The following is a 20,993-nucleotide window of genomic DNA, read 5'->3' as shown; positions in this document are numbered from 1 at the left end:
TATGAAGAGCATGAACAGAGCAGTGTAGGTGAGGGGATGGACTGTTGGGCGGAGAGTTGATTTATGATCGTGGATTGATAGGTTAGAACAGGGGTAGGACTAGACATGCATTTTCTTCTTCCTACTACTTTTTTGACATAAAATGTAAGTTAATGTTGCTTACTGAAAATCTGTTGTATATGTTCACTATTACTTTTTTTTGTCATCTGCATAGTATTTTATTTTATTTTTTTAAATGTTCGGAATAAAATATAGTCAATTCAATTTGAAAAAACTATAAAAGTTAGTTATAATACCCAATGAAACTGCTGCTTCATGCTGTATTTTTCAAAAGAGGTTTAGATGTTGATTTTTGTCACGCGATGAAACTATGTATTATTCTTATTATAATTAGTATCATTGTGAGCTTAGTTTAGCCTCAGGCTGCAGGCTCACAGTGTACTCGCTCCTCAGCAGACGCCTGGAGCCGCAGCTGAGGACGACTGAGAGATAAAGACAATCAGAAGTGAGGCACACTGCCAAACCAAACAAACAGCATCTGGTGGAAACAAGGACTGCTACATGGAAACTTTGAGATTTGCATTGACGTCGGAGGACTCGCTGTCTCCTGCTCCCCCTGGAGACACCAGTAGAACAATACAGCCTTACTCTGGACATATATGACCATATTCAAGAGAAACTATTCAGACACAGGCGTATTGCCAAACAGACAGAGCGACACAAACAGAAGACTCACTTCCTCTTTGTTGCTTTCAAAAGAGTTTCTAGTCTTTCACATGATGATAAGTGTTTCATTATTTATTGAATTATTATTAAAAAAGCCACAGAAGAAGTTTGAGTGTAGTTGAAGACGGGTCATTTACAGTAGTTGATTGCCAAAAACTGTGGGAATAATAGCTCATAATATATATTTTCAATAATAGAGTCAAGATAAAAATTGGATGAAAATGTGGGTTGCAAATATACTGACAATTAGCATCAGTAAACCCCCCAAAAATCTACCCAGGTTTTTGCTTGATAGATTTTTTTATTAACCCGGGTTTCACCTGAAAGTTAATACATGAACAGATTTGTGCTTTGTCTCTGAAAATAATGGGCCATTTGTGCTTTGAATCTAACACACATTAACAGGCGGACACTCACACTCCTTCCCCCACGTTCACTGGCAGCAGAAATTTCTTCCTGATTGATATTTGCAGATTTCAAAGTGATTGTGAAACAACCATGACAAAATATTGGCTGCATTTGAATCACAGCTTATGTCAACTGTTGGCAACAAAATTAACTACAAAGCACAGAGGGAATTGTGTGTAGACAGCAGATATGAGTTTCTGTTTCTTTAGTTGGCTGTTGTTGAGGCTGCAAAGGCAGTGAATACTTAAAGCCAAAACAAGCGTGGAAGCTGTTTAATAGCACACAAAAACAAATTTGGGCCGTATTCCCAAACACTCCAAGACAAGATTCCTACAGCATTTAAGATTTATTTAATAATAACCATAACTGACGGTTAGGGAAAAACTAGCCAAAATGTTTATTCCAACATAAAATGTGACATTTTTGACTCGTGACAGAGACCAGCTTAGAACAGAACTTAGAAATACCTTACATTTGTTCGTGGGTTTTCTTGTTTAGTTTGTCTTTCTTGTTCAACTGCCTTGATGCCCATCATGCCTTTGCATTGCCTTGTACCAGTTTCAGCCATGCCACACTATCTTGGTTAAATATTAAATTTTCATTGAATCTGTACTTCCTAATGTCATCCAGGCAACAGTGTAAGCTAGCTAGCGGACAGTGTATCCTTTGCTCTGAGCATCCCGGCCAGAGACATATATGAGTGTTGTTGGTTCTGCTATCCTGATCTGCGGTTAATGTGGGACGCATTCAGTAATTTTTTTTAAATAGATGTTACCAGTTTTTTAGAGGCTTGACAATGCAACATTAAAGAAAAATAAAATCATAAAATCACTTACTTCCCATGTGTTAGCATTTTTAAGACTTGGACAAACTGATTTCAGACACGTTAATACCAGTTAAGGGGCAGATCACACCAAGGTGAAAACCGTTGCCAGCGAAACTACTGTTTCCCTGTGGTACAGAGTGCCGGCCAGGTGATCCTCTCTTGCTGCTGCACTACGCGTTTTTCTGGCGTTTTTTGGGAGCACATAAAAGTTAAAATATTTGCAACTTTTCTGCTCAAGGTGCGGAGTCGCACCGCTCGTCAATGTCACTTTTGGCCAAAGCAGCCAATCAAATTCCAAGTAGGAGGCAGCCTTTTCTACTGACGACGTAATTCCTGTTTTGTTGCCGGGGGCAGTGGTGCAAACAACAGCATAATGGCGAACATGAACAAGAAATTAAATTTGGCCATATGTACATATGAAGAGCTTTACAATGATAGGTCTCCTCATTACTCAAACAGTAACAGCAGAACGCCAGGAGCTGCATGAGAGCATATTATATTATGAACATGCAGTATGTGCATGCAGCCCTGCTCCACAGGCACTCCCAGCTGTTCTTCAAGATGTACTTTCAAGGCGTTTTTGGTGAGGCACAGTGCATCTTGGTGTGATCCACCCTTATGGCCTTAATCTCAGAGAGCTCCTAACCTAGCCTAAAAAATTCTAGCAAGGACTTTTGGTTAGGAGTGAAAATTCTCAGAGCAACTCTGAGCAAGGAAGGGACAGAAACCCCTACCTTTGTGAGAGGTGTGGTTGACCCTGTTGCAAGGTATGATGCATTGCTTTTAAAAGATGTGATTAGTTGTCCTTTTGCGAACGGCATCACAATATGAGACCAGGAAAGCATTGTCGCTGTTTGTGCGATCACTCTGCTGATGGAAAGTTGCGAGACACCCAAGTCATCACTGCTGCACTTTTGCATTCTTCCAGCTGCCAAATATCTCAGTGTTTTGATCACTTTCATTCCTGCTGTGGGCGTTACTGTGTAGGTGGGAGACTTGAGCGCATCTCTAATGCAATCGACCACAAACATTTTCCTGCTTGATCTAATCTGTGGCGTTTCATTAACTGACTGTCATTCAGTATTTGGAGAATATTTTCCCTACCTCTTTGACTTTCTACCAGTTTCTCATCTGTAAAAGAAACTCTTAAGCCTCTTAAAAGTTCTGCTTCCCACTCCAAAGAGTTTTTCAATGTAGACACTCTTACAGGTTAAGATGGAACAAAAATAACTTTATCTTTAAGTTTTAACTTTACTACTATCTAGTCTTTACTGCAAGGGGAAATTCTCAAAAAAATTCACAAAAATTTAGTCACTAGGAGCAGCTCTTTGTACTAAGAATTTAAGAGTACAGCCTCCGCCCTCCAAGCTGTCTATTAACCTCCTGTTTCAACATGTGGGAGTGCTTGACATTTGGATCTTGCAAGTAGTTACCCATAAAGTGGATGAGAAAGATGGTGTAACTGTGTATAATTACCTATATTTGGGATATCTGGTCCCTGGTCCTGAGTGAGTTCTTTGTTGTAGCGCAAGAAAAGGATGGTGTTTTTCAGGGTCAGAGCGTGGTCGAAGTAACGCTGGGCCTCACCCTCTGCTGTGCTCTCCACCTTAAGACAGAGAAACCAGGAAGACTATTCAAGTAATGTTTGTGTGCATGTATGTGGTATACCTGTGAAAACATCAAGCTTCACTGTATTTCCTGTAGAGATTTAGTATCCACTGGTATTACATGACAAAAATACAAGAGCAAATCTTTATTTTCTTTATTTCCATTGCTGATCTCACCTTCTCTAACTCAGCCAGGAAGCTGTCCAGAGTCTCATCAGACAGCTTACCCACCTCAAACATGGTCACTGCATGACTCTTCAGGTTCTGATGGAAGGACAAAGACACAGAGGATTCAAAATGTAGAGCTCATGTCCAATTTTGCTTTAAATAATTCTGTCTCTATTAGGCCTGTGTGTGTCTGTGTGTGTTTTCTCGTGTCAACATCCAGTCACTAACCGGAGACAGGTTGCCCATCATGAGGAAGGCTGTGAGAGTGGAGTCAAAGAGGAAGGCAATCCTCTTTGTAGGTGCGACTGGGATGCTCAGGCTGCTTACGCTTCCCGTGTCTCCTACAGAGACATAAAAAAAAAAGACATATAACAACGTTTATTTTTGTGTGTGTGTGCGCGCGCATGTTGAGCAGCACAAGCCGTGTGTGATCTAGTTCCGACATCTCTACGGACAATATCTCCAATACTCTGCAACTCACTCCAAAACAATGTAAAATTATAAATAGCACTACAGGTGAGAACAAATATGTATTTGATTTGGGGGTGAACTGCCCCTGTAATGCATGTAATAGCACTGCTGCTTAGCTTTGTCATTCATCAACTGAGGATATGAGCTTGTGATTTTATGAAAATGAAATTTGTTTACAAGGGCCGACCCAAACCACATTCTCAAATAATTTTCATTTTAATTAATTATAAATAAATGTGGTTAATGAGCAGCCACTTTGATAATATCCAAAATGTTAGTCTGAGCAACCCAACAGTGCCATTTTCACATTCATAACACAGTTAAAATTAGGGGAAATATGACACCTTCTTAGACTATCACCTATTAATGTGAGAATTACTTTCAGAAGCATGACTGAGTTTTCTCAGGGATTAATTTGCAGTGTTGCTTCAAAACCTCTGAAGTCATATTCAGAAAGTGCTTTGTGTGCATACATTAAGATATGTAATTATTTGCATACACATCAGGGTGTTTGTGTAAGTGGGTGTGTGGCCGCACGGACCTTCTTCCAGACTGGTGGTGTCGGTGTCTGTGGCTGAGGAGCCTCCCTCCATGACAGGACTGCCCTGCTCCCAGGACAGCAGCATCTTCTGAGGGTCCATGGTGCTCCTAACACAGAGGACAGAGTCACAAACACCAGAAGAGCACACAATCAAACTAGTACAACAATATAGTTTATTTAACTAAAATAATTTAAAATTTTAACATTTAAAGAAACTAATTTTCCCAGTGGTGAGCTTAAAGGAATCCTTAGGTGGGTGTAGGTGGATGACACTGGCGACCCTGACATATGAGAGTTAAGTATCCTGACATATCAGTATGTAAAAACATATATAACATTGTTAACAAAATTTGTGGGTGAAAAAAATGCTCTTGAATTAATGCAGGTTAATGGGAAAACATGATTCAAAATACGGCATCACTTTAATTTCTTTTTTTTTTTTTAAGTTGTTGTGGATGGTTGATACTGGCTGCCTGTACATACTTGAGTCTGTTGAGAGACGGGGCGTTCTTCCAGGTGGGGTGGAGCTGCTCTGAGCTGATCACCTGACCTTTCTTTACAGCGAAGCCGAGGCGACAGTACATGGAAACCGCATTCTGTTAAAACACAGGTTTTATTCTCGAGATGGGACCAGATAATGTGAATGGGGAATAAAAAAAAATAAAAATAAAAACAAAAAAGTTGATGTTGATCTCACCACTTACTCACAGTTCAAGATAACAACTTCCAACAATAATATATATATATATATATATATATATATATATATATATATATATATATATATATATATATATATATATATATATATATATATATATATATATATATATATATATATATATATATATATATATACATACTTTTACACAAAATAATCAAAGTTTTTATGTTTTTTTTCAAATAATGATTAATCAATTGTTATTTTTTACCAATATCTTGATTTAGGAAAGTGCTTACAATTTGCAGCCCTAGTATAAGGATACACTGTAAATCTTAGAGGGTAGGTTTTTCTGTAAGTCCTTTGGGATCTCTTACCTCTCCTGCATCATCTACACTTTGTTTGTTGTTATATGTTTTGTTTTTGTCACTTTCTTTGTGTTAATAAACTAAAACCAATCTAAAGTAAAATATCTTAGGATTGGGGCTGGAAAAATGTTAGCTCTTCTTTTTACAATAGATTTCTTTCTGTATGATCGCTGGTGTAACACTGTTATAAAATGGTGAGCGGCCCTCTTTTATTCAAAGGAGTCAATGCCAAAAGCTTACGCTACACTGTAGATATTTGTATCACTGACTGAGTTTCTCCTGCTGAGTTTCATACTAGCTGCAGTGAAAGAAACAAACACTGCATCGTCTACATTTAGTCAGGTTTGCACAGGAGTTACTGATGTTTGTTAAAAGGTCTCAGAGTTCAGATCTATCAATACGATGTGAGGGCTGAATGAATGTGTGAATGTCCAAAAGATGTAACCATTTTGATAGCCTTGGTTTGCCTTTTGTAAGAAGATTGCTTCTACATGATACATCTTTTGGGTGATTCTCTCTCAATGCCCAACCTGGGCATGGTTTCTTATGACTATATGGTAACACTGTGCACTTTCCACGAAACAGTTGGCTGGCTTTTTCATTATTTCCTGAAATTACACAGTCGTCAACTTGCCTTGCCATTAAATCTTTTATTCAGACTGAACAGAGCACCAAAGTCAAGTATGGTGGGCTTGATTACTTTTTACACCTCAACATCCCTGATGTGCACGCCGAGGTCAACTCTTAGCCGTCCTCTTATCATATCAAAAGAAGCACAGCGAGTTTTTTTTTTTTTCCAATTGCCTTGGGCCACGAGGCAGTCATGACACAAGAGAAAGTTAAACTCAAGTCACGATGAGAAAAGTTCTGCACAAAGAAAAGCTCTCAGACATCTCAATCATCTCTAAATTTTTACAGGATTTCTCCTGAAGACTTGCTGCAGCTGCTGCCTTCAGCCACTTCTCTTAAGTGCTGCTTTTCAGCGGCAGGAATGAAACGAGACCGAGGGACTGGGGAGTTCAGCTCTTCACACTGGAGGTCACAACACACAGAGGGAGTTTTGGCTCAATGTCTGATAGAGAGTGAATAGGAAACTGGGGAAAACTGGGTCACACTTGAGCACCAATTCAACTGGAATGGTGCTGCTCAGCCCTCTGGTAGAGTCGAGGGCCATGAATGATCTATCCTGAAACAATGGGTGTGTGTGTGTCACAGTCTGTCTCCCAGGTGTACGTCTGTATGAGTGTGTATCCACAATAAAAGAGCAAAATTGTGCAGAAATATCTACTTGCAAGGCTCCATAATAGCAATGCGGCTCTCAATGGTTTGCACTCTATTTTATTTGAAATGGCTACAACAAAAAACTAGATTTACCGCCTCGCAATTGTATGCCTCCACGAAACAGTTGCTGTTACAGTTTACATCAATAGCTGTAAAAACCTTGGATGGTTTACCGAAATCTTTCCCTGGACAGTACAGAAGACCCACACAATCACCACAGTATCAAGGTGACAACCCAAAATTAGTGTTACCAATGCAGTAACTGCCCAAATATCTCTGCTTCTGTTTCTGAGTTATGGTGTTGAGCAATGGCCAGAAAAGTGTTTTTGCAGAACATTATGATGTCACAGAGAGGATATAAAAGATCATCACTTCATCATTATATCCTATTAGACATTTGTGCGAAATTTTGTCAGAATAGAATTTGAATGTGAATAAATTTTTGAGTTATGGCCAAAAACCTGTTTTGTGTGGTAACCATGCCCTTGACCTTTGATCTCCAAATTCTAATCAGTTCATTTTTGAGACCAAGTGGATGTTTGTGCCAAATTTAAAGACATTTCCTCAAGGTGTTCTTAAAGTAACACATTCATGTGAATGAGACAGATGCAAGGTCACAGTGACCTTTTACCACCAAAATCTAATCAGTTCATCATTGAGTCCAATTGAATGTTTGTGCCAAATTTGAAGAAATTCCCTAAAGGTGCTCTTAAGATATTGTTTTCACGAGAATGAGATGGACTCAAAGTAGCAGTAACCTTGACTTTAAGCACAAAATGTAATCAGTTCATCCATGAGTTCAAGTGGACATGTTTGCAAAATATGAAGAAACTCTCTCAAAGTGTTCTTGAGATATTGTGTTCATGAGAAAGGGAAGAACAGATAGACAACCTGAAACATAGTGCCTTCAGCCATGGCTGTCGCCAGTGTGGAGGCATTAAAAGACAGAAATGCCAACTGTGATAAAATTATATAATTTATATTTATCTAAAAGATTGCCAGCAGTCAAATTGAATAATAGGATACCTTTGGAAAGCAAATCCAAACGAGGAACAAATATCACAGAAAAGTGGTTTTAGTTTCTCAGAGTTGATTCCAAACTCCAAAACATCATTTAACAAAAAATGAAAAAGGCTGCTCGTCTTATTTATTTCTGCTGCTACACTGTGTGCCTTCAAGCAGCGTCAAAAAAGCATGTTTGAAAATGTCTTTAAAGCACAGTGGAACCAGAGAAAATAACCTCCCTGCTTTGTCACTGTCGGTTTTAGAGAGTGCTGCCATTTTCCCAAGATCTGCCGATTTGCTTTCCTCTTGTGAAAAAAAGTACTTGAGTTAATACATTGCAATAAGACTCACATTCTGCAGAAAGAGGATACCCACCTTCACTAAGTCCAAGTCAATCTCCAACACATTCGCCAGCTGAGAGGCACAGGGGGACCAAGGATCAGGAGAGAGAGAGAGAGAGAGAGAGAGAGAGAGAGAGAGAGAGAGAGAGAGAGAGAGAAAAGTAGGACTCGGTTGAAAAGATGATCGATAAACACACACACACACACAGTCATATTACATTCAATGAGCACAGCAAGCGAGGACAATGTAACACATTTCCAAAGCCTACCTCTGCTACGTTTGTCTGCTCATCAATGGACACAAAGATTTTGTAGAGAAGCGTTTCAAAGTAATCGCCCTGGACGCGGTTCATGACAAAGCCTTCCAGCGGGGGCACTGAAAGAACCAAACAGTGACAATAAACCGGACAAACATGTCCACGGATGTGTCTTTTACATGTATTTATTTTGCAATTGTACTGTTGTATTTGAATACTGTATGTGTCTGTATGACATTATGAGGCATCATTTTAGATCAGTCCATTACCCATAATGCTCGCTGAAGTTCCCTCAGTTGTAATTTAGGTACCTACAGCATTTAGTCAAAGTAATTACTCCAGGGAGAATAATGGCAGGATGTTTAAACGCACGCACGCACGCACGCACGCACGCACGCACACACACGTACCTGAGATGCAGCTGTCATCAGATATGGGGACATCCAAGTAGATGAAGCCCCGGTTATACAAGCCTGGAAAAAAAAATAATAATAATAATAATAATACAAATTGTAATAATAATACAAATCCTACAACACAAAATATCTACTTGTTCATCAGATTTGAAATCTTCTGTTCTACACATAAAAGAATGGTAGATAAAATACAAGCCACATCAAATCATTTTCAGAAGCCAACCGCCTGGTTAACAAGGACCTGAAGGACAATTCTTTGCTCGATCGAGTAAGGCTGTCCCAAATACCTGTTTTTGTGGGCGTCAAAGCTTCAGTGAAAAAAATCTGTGATTAATCAAAACTTCCAGGAGCCTCTTTTGAGCTTTCAGTTGATGATCCAAAAATAACGTGATAATTAGCCACCCTGTCAGCATGCAGGTCACAGTACCATCAGCTATAATAGCTAGAAACTACAATTACAGTCTCGTGGTTGTATGCTTCTACGAACCAGTCAAATTGCACTTTCAGTTTACATCTATGTCTGTGAAAACATGAATGCTTCACACACTTCAATCAGTTCAGTATCTGACCAAATGTTTCCCCTTCTGTTCCTGAGTTATGAGGTTGAGTTATAGCCAGGGGAGTGTTTCTGCAGAAAATTATGATGTTACAGTGAAACTGATCTTTGACCATTTTGGTATAAATTTCAAAACTTCTTTTTATTCTATGAGACATTTATGGGAAATTTTGTCATAATTACCATATAAATTCTTAAGTTATTGCCAAAAACATGTTTTGTGTGGTTGACTTTTCCACCAAATTCTAATCAAATCATCAGTGAGTCCAAGTTAACATTTGTGCCAAATTTAATGCCAGTTTCCTTTGACACATCTGGCGTTGGGGGACATTTTTTGCAAGTTTGACTTTTTCAGCAGCATGCTAGTGTTTCTGTAAGACGGCCACAGGTGGTCAGACTGCCATGGTCACAAACTAAGCCTTTTATTAAGTTTCAAAATCCTTGTCTGAGAATAACTAATAAAAAGATGCTGTCAGGCGCAAACCTCCCGTCTCCAAAATTGCTATTTTTCAGGATTTAGAAAAAAACTCCATCTTTAAAAGGATCCAATGGCAGTAAGTTTAGTCATAAGTTCATTTAAATACATTTCATTGGTTGAGAAATGGAAAAATCCACTGACTGACGTGGAAATGTGGAGATACGAGGTTTGCGCCCGACGACAAAGAAATATTGTTTGTGCATGACAAGTTATTTTTAATTACTATTCCTTAATTCATGCAAGATATGGGATTTTGGGGGCAATGGTATAGAAAAAGAAAGCATTCATAATACTGGACATTGATTACTACAGCAACAATGGTAACGTCGAAGCATTCAGGTCAGCTCTAATTTAAGGCTTGGTACTATGGCTTGGCTATTTCCTTATTCATTTATTTTTATAGTTATTTTATTATGACTTTTATTATTTTTGAAAAGCAATTGCACCTTCAGCCCATTATAGCTTTAAACAGCTCCTTTGCCTGTAAATGTCTGTCTGTTTCCTGTTTATTTTTACACAGCTGAAATCAAACTGTCTTCATGGATTACTAAAGTTGTACTGAACTATACTGAATCTCGTTTGAACACTTACTTCAAATTGCCCTGTATCTCCTGTATTTAACTGTATTTGTACCCACTACCCCAGTGGCCGGGGGGTAGTGGGTACATGACTGTCAAACTGTTCTCTAATTAAAATTTAAACTATGCTGACACAACCTCAGTTCTTGTGCTTTATCTCTGAAATTCACACATGCACACTGATGAAAGACCTTAAACTAAAACACTAGTATCAGCTGCCATGTTAACATTTAAGCTACCAGTATCCATTAATGCCAACAAATGCATTTATTCTTGAATTTTACATCAAAATCTAGACACTACTTTTTAAGATTAGTTCAAGTGGCGTAAAAAGCCAAACAACTGTTTTTGTCTCCAACAGCTACCACGCTTTTTTATGATCCAGCCTTGACTTACAAACTGTTTTAAAACCCCAAATATGTGAGACATTGTTGCACAAGGATTGTAAAGACAGATGAAAACAGCCCTTTGGAGGAAACTTGTTCCCGCAATTCCTGTTGAAACAGGATGTCAGGGTGGGAAACTATGCAGGAGGATACTGGAGTGCAATCAAATTTGGAAAAAGAAAGACAATGAAACAGTTTGCTCAGAAACGCTTTGTGCAAGCTGTCACATAGTCCAGAAATGTTTATGGTATCTCACAAAAAGATAGAGGCTGAATTTGGCTGCATTTATGTAAGACTTTTTTATCCAAAGTGCTTTACAATTTGCCTCATTTACATACACAAACACACACAAACACAGGCACAGACAGAAAGCTAGCATGTAACGCATGCATCTAACGATTACTTTCATATCAATTAATCTGCCCAATACTTTCGCAATTAATTGTTACATTTTTTCGTCAACGAAATTTCTGAGATTGGTGAAACATGCTCTGGGTGTACTTTCCCAGAGCAAAAGTTACACAAATCCAAAGCTTTTCAGTTTATTATCATGTATGAAAAGGAAAAGCTCCAAATTCTTACATTTAACAAGCATGAAACCAGCATTTGTTTGGCTTTTTGCTTGAAATAAATAACCAGATTTTTTTTTTTTTGATTATCAAAATAGTTGCCTATTCATATTCTGTTGATCATTAATCAATTAATCAACTAATTGCTGCAGCTCTACTACCATGCACAATGCAGAGCTGAGCATCGAGAGTAATTTGTGGGCTGTGGGTACTTCGACAGGGTATTTTAATTTGTCTACATGTTTAAAATGTTTAGTCTATGTCAATTTTTACCAAGTCCAATATAACATCTTGTTCTAACTTTGGCCTTAATTTGACTATAGAGTTCATGTAAGTGGTATTAAAACTAATGTAATTTTATCTTTTTCTTTTTTTAAGACTGTGTGTGATAAAAGTTTTATCTCTCTCTGTGTGTGTGTGTGTGTGTGTGTGTGTGTGTGTGTGTGTGTCATTTTAACTAAAACTATTTACACAGAATTCACTCCTAAAGAACAGCATTACAGGTTATACTGCTTTAAAATCTGCAGTTTTTCTAAAAAAAAATAAATGAGTATGATTCTACAGTATTTTGTAGAATTTTTGCATTTTTCATTTAATATGCATATTGTATTAAAAATATGAACATTTTTATTATCAGGATAATTATAAAGCAATGCGTAAAAGTCCATTTTAATTGTGTCTTTGATATATGCAGACATTGTTAAAATGTGACAGATACTCACTTAAGACCACATTGTACTCCATTGATCCAGCCAGCTGAGGACCAGAATCTATCATCTTATCAATCGCTTTCTTCTCTGCTGCAGAACAGATCTGTAATTACAACAAACACACAACATTAGAGTATACTCGTATATGTGGTTTTGTTTGTATTTAAAAAAATAAAATCCCCTCCGGTGAACAACAGTAGTAGCGCAGTCCCTGGGAGGATGAATACATTTGCATCTAAAAACTGTGTGGATTCCTTCACTGCACTGTTTTTCAGTCTTTCTTTTTTTCTTGTGGAGGGGAGAAGAACTGATGGGAAGTTGGCAGATATTTATTTTTAGTCATGTGAGATCTCCACATGCAGTGCAGCAGGGGCTCATGGGATGAACAGTTGTAGCTTGGTGGGTAACGTGTATGAAATTTAAATGAAAACTCAGAGTAAAAATCGCGCCAACACATGATATCTCACTTCTTTTAATGATCAAACATAACGTCCATAAAATGGAAGGAGGACTAAAGGAATATCCTGGGCCTTCCTCAATGTGCATCATATATAAGAAATTAAAGGTCCAGTGTGTAGGATTTAGGGGGATATATTGACAAAAATGGAATAAAATATTGTAGCTATGTCATCTTTACTGTATAGTTATCTGAAATGAGCCATTTATATCTACTCACCCTGATATCATCCTCAGTGATATATCCTGTCTGCGCCGTCCACCACGGCTCCACAGAGATCTCCACTGGTTTGGCCGGTAGCAGGTCCCGTGCTGATTTCCTTCGGAAGAATTTCTGACAAAGGAGACAAACGGGGAAGCAGGCAAGGTCACTTTTTTAAGATTATTTTTTTGGCAATCTGCTTTTATTGGATAGGACAGAGTGACAGCGTCAAAGGGGGAGAGAGAGGGCACATGCAGCAAAGGGCCGTGAGCTGTAGTTGAACCCACGACTATCGCTCAATGTAAAATTTAAGACCCATTTTACAATAACCCAAAATTGTAAAAAAAAAAAAACAAAAAAAAACATGTACCCACATAAATTACTTATTAGGGACAAGTTTCTTTTTTTGGTTAAAAAGTTAGATGATCTATTTCAAATGCTGAAAAAAAACTTTCTAGGGTGGAACACATGGAAAACAACAAACATTTTATGTAATTAAAGAAAACATTTGATTTGCCTTCAAAAGTTGTTCACTATTCATTTGATTGCTTGCGCCAAATTTATATGATTGTTGTTAGTTCCTCTATCCTGATCTATGTGATGTTGAATTCAGTAGGTTATTTAAAAAATAGATATAACCACTTATTTTCATATTTCACGATGCAATGTCAGAAAAAAATATTCATTATAAACTTGATATGATAACTACATCACTTCATAACTCATGAATGTTCAGACAAGCTTTCAGACTTAATAGCTTAATATTTGGTTCCCTGGACAAAATTTCAAAACATTTTAAGGACCCAAAATAACTCTTTTTCTTGCCCGACTTGCCCAGCAGTTTTCAAACATATCAGATTAAAATTCGATTTCATGCGGGGAGAAAATGAAGAAATGTACGTTATGTAATCAAAATGTCAGAGGGATGCATTTTCCACTATGTCAACAGCCACAGAAAATAAATTTGCCATTGCGTTACATTTCAGGGAAGGTTATCCACAAAAGATTACTGTTACAATTTTATTACACATGAAAAAATTCCATTATTTATCTGAAAGTTTCAATGAATTTTTCTAATTCCATGACTTTTTCAGGCCTAGAAAACATGACTGTGAAATCCCATGAGTTTTCCAGGTTTTCCATGACCGTGGAAACCCTGATTTAAGAAAACAGTATAGGTCAAATTAAACACATATTTTTCTATAGTCTCTTTTTTCCATATTTACCTGGAAATGATCAAATTCTATACCTTTTCATATTGCATAGGAGCCCTGACTTAATGTGCCAACATGAATAAGTCCATGAATTTAATGTATGTTTTTTTCATTCTTTGAATAGTAACTTAAAAGGCACCGCAAAGAAATGTGCCTTACTTTGGAAGACCTGCACTGGTTCATCAGATCGATGTACTGGTTTCTACCGATGCCAAGCAGCCGCAGACCTGTGGGATGAGGAGGAAATGAGCAAGTCAGTAAAACTCAATCATGCCTCAGTAGCTGGCCATGAACTTGTAATCGCTACACATTAACAGCAAGGCAAATAAATCTGGCTGCAGTGCAGCCGCAAAAGGGTCTCTGGCATTTTTCAATTACAGGCTCTGAGGCTTTATAAAAAAATGAGAGAATTACAACAAGAAGCAAGAAGTTTGAGAATGAGTTTTCCTGGATAGCTCCAACTTCATATTAAAGGCACTTCCAGTAAGAAGGAGGCTGACGAACAGCAACAGTGACTCATCCAAAGTGTGCTTGAGGGGGTGCATCCGCACAAATTCCCACACACCTTCTCTGAGACAATCCCAACACACACACACACACAAAAGCACTACTAATCCATCTCCCAACATACACAGAGGGATCCCAGAAGACAATAAGAGTGAGTGTGAGTGAGTGTGTGTGCGTGTGTGTGTGTATGTGTGTGCACCGTACAGTGTACAGTGGAGAAGTATGCGATTTTGGACTCAAAATCCCACCTTGTCTACTCCTCTAGCCCATAATGCACAGGCCTAGAAGGAGCGGAGCAAAATGTGCTGGGATGGCTGCCAATGCAAACGGGGTCCAGTAAGGGATGCTCACATTTGGGCCTCCTAACGCAGCAGCATCCTACACGCGTATCCTGCTGTTTTACCAAGCCACAGATACAACACACAAACATCCGCCCACGTAAAATTCTCTCACACACACTCTCACTGCCTCTCCATCCACCCACTTCTGCATGACACACTTCCAAAGCTCCTCCAGGGAGATTAGAGGAGAGAGGCCACTGCGAGCACGGCTCAGACAGCCTGCTGGCAGCCTTCTGTCTCGACAGCGTGAAGGTCCTGTACAGCCAGGACTCACAGGTCAATGCCAAAGCCTGTTTCATTTGACAGCCCGTGCACTTGATTTTCAGTTTTGACGCAATCTAAATCTGACTTTGCACTAATTTCTGTGGAACACAGCTCCTCAGTGAAGCAGTAACATATACAAAAAGCAAGTAATTTTTTAAAAGGCAATTCTGATTCACCGTGAAATGGGATTTATCTGAGTCAATCCTAAAACCACTTGGCTAGTGCTCTGGGTTGTTATGGAAATACAAAGAAGTGTTTTAGGTTGATTAGTATTGCTAGTCAGTGGCGTTTTATTATCTTATAACAGATATTTGCATTATGCATGCAGAATTTGTAGGCCACAGAACAGGATAATGGCATCAGTAGCATTCTGTTTCCTTTTGTAGTCCTTTTGTGCAGCAGTAGGCTGGAGAGGTGGAACACTTGCCGAAATACAATCTTGGAACCCCTCAGCCATCATTTGATGACATTTTAGCTCATATTTGCACGTAGATATCTGTTTTTGGAGATCAGCCAAAATGATGGCGCAAAGAAAAGGAAGTCTTGGCTTGGATATCCGTTATGGGATGTAACGATACATTGATCTGGACTGGACTAATATCGACGTTAAGTGAAAACATCGATACATACTGTCATCTTTAAGGTACGCCTTAATCTTGAAATTCCCATGTGTCACTACTGCCACCCAAGCATACCTCCTTCGTAAACCTTCATACAATGCTAGCAGCCTAGCAGATAATATTCAACAGCTCAGAAAAGGACAATTAATATTTACTGACATCGTCTCAAATCAATCGCAGTTCAATCAAATCAAAATCATTGCGGACTTTGCAATGTCAGCAAATATCACATTATTGTCCAAAGAGCCCATATAATATCGTATTGGAATGAAACTTGTCATTAACAGCCCTAATATCCATTTGCTACACCGGATCTTCTAATATTGTACGTTGCCGTCAGAGGGTTTGTTTTCATCAGACCAATTTACCCCAAGATTGGTGGGTTTTGCAAACCATTTTCCGCATACCAGCGTGGGATTTGTTTTTTATTTAAGAGAAGTGGTAGTAGGCTCTCCAAGAAAACTCATGCCTTCACAACACAGAAGCAAATTGAAAACACTTGGAAAAAAACAGATGCATCTGTCAAGAAAACTGAGTAACAGACATATGCTACTCCTGCCAAAAGGCTCTAGCTGCCAGTCTTCATCTTCATGAACAAACCCCCAAAAATACCCAACTTTTTAAAAAAAACATTTAGACTGGCCTTATATTTCATAAATGCTCTGTGTTAGAAAAGCAGTTTCACAACAAAAATAAACAAATAAAAATTCCTAAAGCTGTCTTCAAATTGCTGCTTTTGTCTGGCAAACATTCCTAAACCCAAAGGTATTCACTTTATATTGATATGAAACACAGAAAATGAATGAATTATCCCCATAAGTGTTTGTCATTTTTGCTTAAAGACAAGACAATTTATAAAAAAAAGTTAACTTTCTGTCAATTGAATATTCAATTGCTTTAGTTCTAGTTCCGATATGCACTATGAATAATGCAACAATAGAGCTTCAGTTGGAGGTGAAAGTTTGAAGTGCCCCTCCAATGACCTTATGACCCTCATTCAAATCACCAAGCTTTCAGAAAACGTTTCATCTTTTCACTGCGACTGCTCTAAAACCTCATACACTGACAAACTTTCAAAAACAAGAATTGAGAAAGATGTAAAAACAGAAACCAGAGACACAGAGAGGTGTGGGATACACACAGAACCCCAGTAAAGTCATTTCAAGTGTGAGAGAGAAAGGGGGAACTGAGAAAAAATGGGGAGGAGGGAACTCACAGTCAGCAGCAGTGAAGTTGGGCAAGGAGTCGTAACTCTTCTCACTGTTCATAATATCCTGGAGGTGCAAAAAGAGAAAGGAGAAAGCAGACAGGGAAAAGAAGAATTAAACTCATTTTCCTCTTCCCCTTTCTGTGTCCCTCTGCCTCTGATTAATAACAGGATTAGCAGATCTGGGCAGCCGTGCTAATTTCTACACCCTATTTTCATTAAGTGCTTAAAACGGATTATCAGAATATGACATAGCCTTCGGCAATCCAGTGGCCAAAATTAAAGCTCAGTCAAGTCTAGTTTAGCATGCACAGGAAAGTGGGTGAAACCTTTTTATGTATGAGCTGAAGTGGTTTGCCTTTTTTCGTGTTGGTAAGTCAAGAGAAAGGGCACATTAGTCACATCTGTTCTAATGAAATGGGAAGTATGTTGAATGTAGAACAATGTGGCAGCAAGCATCTGCACACACACTCTGTGAAAACACACAGGGTGGTGTTTACAGTTGTTGAAATATGTCTCACAACATTTGTTATCATTTTCAAGTCCAACAAAGCAGATGTAATTACAGGCGCCTGATTTTCATTAAGAACTTAAACTGTGGATTTCTCTTCTCAAGCGACACTCCCATTTGTGTTAAAACATGAGCTCAGTCTTTGTAATCTAATTGATAATGTCAGAAGTCGAGGAGAAGTCAGCTGGTCAAAGTCTCTGAGAGGCCAGTGCTCTGAGCTCGACTGCGCCAGCCTCAAACAACAGACTGAGCTTTATCAGTGAGAGTGAGCCGTCATGCAGACAAAAGCCCAAACTGACTGCAGAACAAACAGCACAGATTTTCTCTGGGTGTGTTTGTCCTGGGATCAGTCCGCTGTGTCTCCCTGAGCTGGTACATGAGGCTTCACCAGACACTGACTGACACCTAGTGCCTGACTGATGAAGTCTGTCATGGTGGGAAATACATGACACCACATGCTCCTCTGAGAGTGCACAATATTTTGTATCCAAAAAAATTCTCTTCAATGCATTACCAGTCATAATTTGTAAATATACATTAATACATGCAAAATATTCATTTTAATAGACTGATTCAGCATCCCACTTGTATGCAGATAGGCTATGAAAGCTCAATAAATGTTACAGAAATGTCACTGAACAATGATCTTTCTATGAGGGGCAAATAGTAAACGTCCAGGTATCATGGCAGCATTGTGGTGCATTCACAAAGTGTCGTAAAAATGTTTAAAAAATTGTTCCTGGTTATATTTCATGGCTCATGTGTCTGTGAACACAGTGCAGGCTGAACTCTTCTTGAAGTTTTCTTTTTCCTCTGCAGCACTTTGAGTCACAGGGAGTTTAAATGATTTGTCAATCCAGTGAGAGCTGATAAAATCACATTGGCAGATGAGAGGAGCAGCTGCTACAGAGGTGGTGAATGCAAACTTTTAAATCCAATGTGAGTCACTTCACTGTGCCTGGTGTTCTGCTGCTCCATCTGTGCCCAGAGTACACTCAGTGCTCCGAGAGTGCAGTGCAAGATATAAACAAACAGTATATATATTCCAGTAGTGCCCCAATTGAACGGTCCAGCTTCAAAAACATAAAATCAATTTGTAATGGTAGATTTTTTTTTTATCATTGCAGGCTGCCACAAACAAATGAATGCGTGGGAAACCTCACACCTGAATTCTCTTTGTAGATCTATTCAGGTGTACCATATAATGTGATTTATTTCCCAGTAACAAAGAGCACATTACATGTGGCAGCAGGGGGTTGTAAAAAGCTTAGATCTTTCTTATTATAATGGGTTCTTGGAGTCCCTGTTTTGTTTGAAACTGCCATTTCTGCAGCAGCTTCCAGGAATGCCAAAATTGAAGACATTGTTTAATTTGAATTAACATAGACTGGATGTTTCCAAACCAATTAGAGACTCTTTGCTGTGGCACAATAAGAATTCCTGCTCTTCCCCTTTGAGTTTACTGAGCTCATTGTTCTGAAATCACAAAAATGTGTCTTGGGTTTCACAAGAAAGCAATGCTTGAATCAACCAATGCTTTCAGACACTGTGTTTACAAAGATAGATCTTATGAAGCATGAGAAGCTGCTTTCTGAGATTATGATATCAGAAACGTGGTTGAATTTTAGCCTGCATCACTTGCATCAAACACCAATCTTCCCTTTTCTGTTTTGCAACGCAGCAGGAGTGGCTCACCTCCATGATTCCGATGTAATACGAGAACGGAGTGACTCGCAGCCCTTTGACCATGATGTCAGACAGATGGTAGGGATACAGCATCAGGTGGTCCCGGCTGTACTTCAGGAGCTCCTCATAATACTTGCGCTCATCCTTCCTAACGTGGCGCACTGCTCATAAAACACACACAGCAGTCAGGTCACATCCAGGGGTCAGTGAACATACAGTAACACATCCAATAAATCTAAACCAAATCAATGCAGGTTAGAAAAGGAGCATTGATTTGGACAAGCTCCAGAGGGTCACAATTGAAGTAAGATAATTAATTACGAATATGAGGTGTTTAATCTTATACAGCTATTTAGAGAATATTTTCTATTAATTTATGTGACATTTTAACAATAGTGTCGATATCACTCAGTCTGATTATCTGCTCATATCCACACAAGTGAGGAATTAAGACCTACTGTGATTCCAGATACGTACCTGTGATATACAATGTTTATTTACAAGCTGCCCAGGCCTGGTACAATTACGATTTAAACAAAGCTGCCAGAGACACCAAGTCAAAGCTGATGCAGTCTAAATAAAAGTGTTGCATGATATTTTGTCTGATATATAAGTATTTTGGCTGTTGCAACTTTAAAGGGAATGGTAATTATTGGATTTTAATTCAATGACAAAAAAAATATATAAAAATGATTCCTATTTGATTTTTGCTGGGGTTCAAACAAGTATGTTCCCTTACATCTGGGATATGTTTTGTAGGCTGAGGCATCTCTACAGCACAACAACGCTTCATTTACAAAAGGTTGTGGTGTTGTGACACATTTTACCTTTGCAGCTCCTGAAATATTCTACTTGGCCTGAGATTTCAGTAATATTTTGATTAATTGTGCAGCCCCACTAAATAACAAAATGTATTTTTTTACACGGCTGCTGTATTAGAATGCATTCATTGTAGCAAAATGTAGATAAACTGGAAACAGGACATACATTTGTCTTACTCACATGCATTATTCTGGAACTATATACTGCAAGATGATTTGTTTGCTTTGTCTTTTAATCTCATACTTAATCTTGATGTGTGCTACAATACAAGGCGTGTGTTAAGCACTGAGAGACAAACTTGACTCACCTAGGTTATTGCGGAATCGCAGCTGATTGCGGATGCTGTACAGTAGCACATGCTTCTCATACTCACGCTGAGAGTTCCCCAAACTCTGCATAGCAAAAACACACAGCACACAGGATCATTGTTAGATTAAGCTGCTAGGGTACAAAATGAGCTGTTGCCCCCCCTTTTACGGCAGTTTCCTCCAACAGTTAGTGCAAAGTGCAAATTTTCCCATGCTGGAATATTTCCCGGCTCCAGTTAACCTGTTCAAATTAAATTCAGTTTCTTTGTCAGTGTCAGTATCAGTTACTGTTACCTGCAGTTACAATCATTCATTAACTGCAGGTCAGTGACTCTTGTTTTCAGGGCCACAACAAAATCTGGCCTCTGAAACTTATCTCCACACTGTGAGGAATATAGATTAAACTGAAATGTCAAAATCTGTATCGAGAAGGAAAAACTTGCAAACTTTGTGCATTTGTTTTGATATCCATTTTGAGGATTCAGCACCCACTTTCTACTAG

General features: G+C 38.6%; 1 protein-coding gene across 1 annotated transcript in view; it reads right to left on the bottom strand.

Moving 5' to 3' along the window:
- Positions 1-20,993, bottom strand: part of fam91a1 (family with sequence similarity 91 member A1) — a 36,183-nt gene that overhangs the window by 13,470 nt on the left and 1,720 nt on the right. Inside the window, exons 2-15 of the mRNA XM_042506522.2 lie at positions 20,491-20,575; positions 19,371-19,522; positions 17,174-17,231; positions 14,385-14,452; positions 13,030-13,143; positions 12,366-12,456; positions 9,071-9,133; positions 8,673-8,779; positions 8,438-8,476; positions 5,231-5,343; positions 4,748-4,854; positions 3,964-4,076; positions 3,745-3,831; positions 3,437-3,566 (exon numbers count right to left, since the gene is read on the bottom strand). Of these exons, the coding sequence (XP_042362456.1) occupies positions 3,437-3,566; positions 3,745-3,831; positions 3,964-4,076; positions 4,748-4,854; positions 5,231-5,343; positions 8,438-8,476; positions 8,673-8,779; positions 9,071-9,133; positions 12,366-12,456; positions 13,030-13,143; positions 14,385-14,452; positions 17,174-17,231; positions 19,371-19,522; positions 20,491-20,575 (1,327 nt within the window). The remainder of the gene's footprint in view (positions 1-3,436; positions 3,567-3,744; positions 3,832-3,963; positions 4,077-4,747; positions 4,855-5,230; positions 5,344-8,437; positions 8,477-8,672; positions 8,780-9,070; positions 9,134-12,365; positions 12,457-13,029; positions 13,144-14,384; positions 14,453-17,173; positions 17,232-19,370; positions 19,523-20,490; positions 20,576-20,993) is intronic.

The sequence above is a fragment of the Plectropomus leopardus genome, chromosome 17 (assembly GCF_026936395.1).
Source record: "Plectropomus leopardus strain MGB_pleo_1.0 chromosome 17, ASM2693639v1, whole genome shotgun sequence".
Taxonomy (NCBI): Eukaryota; Metazoa; Chordata; class Actinopteri; order Perciformes; family Serranidae; genus Plectropomus; species Plectropomus leopardus.
Note: the sequence above shows the minus strand (reverse complement) of the source record. Positions and strands in the feature narration are given on the sequence as shown.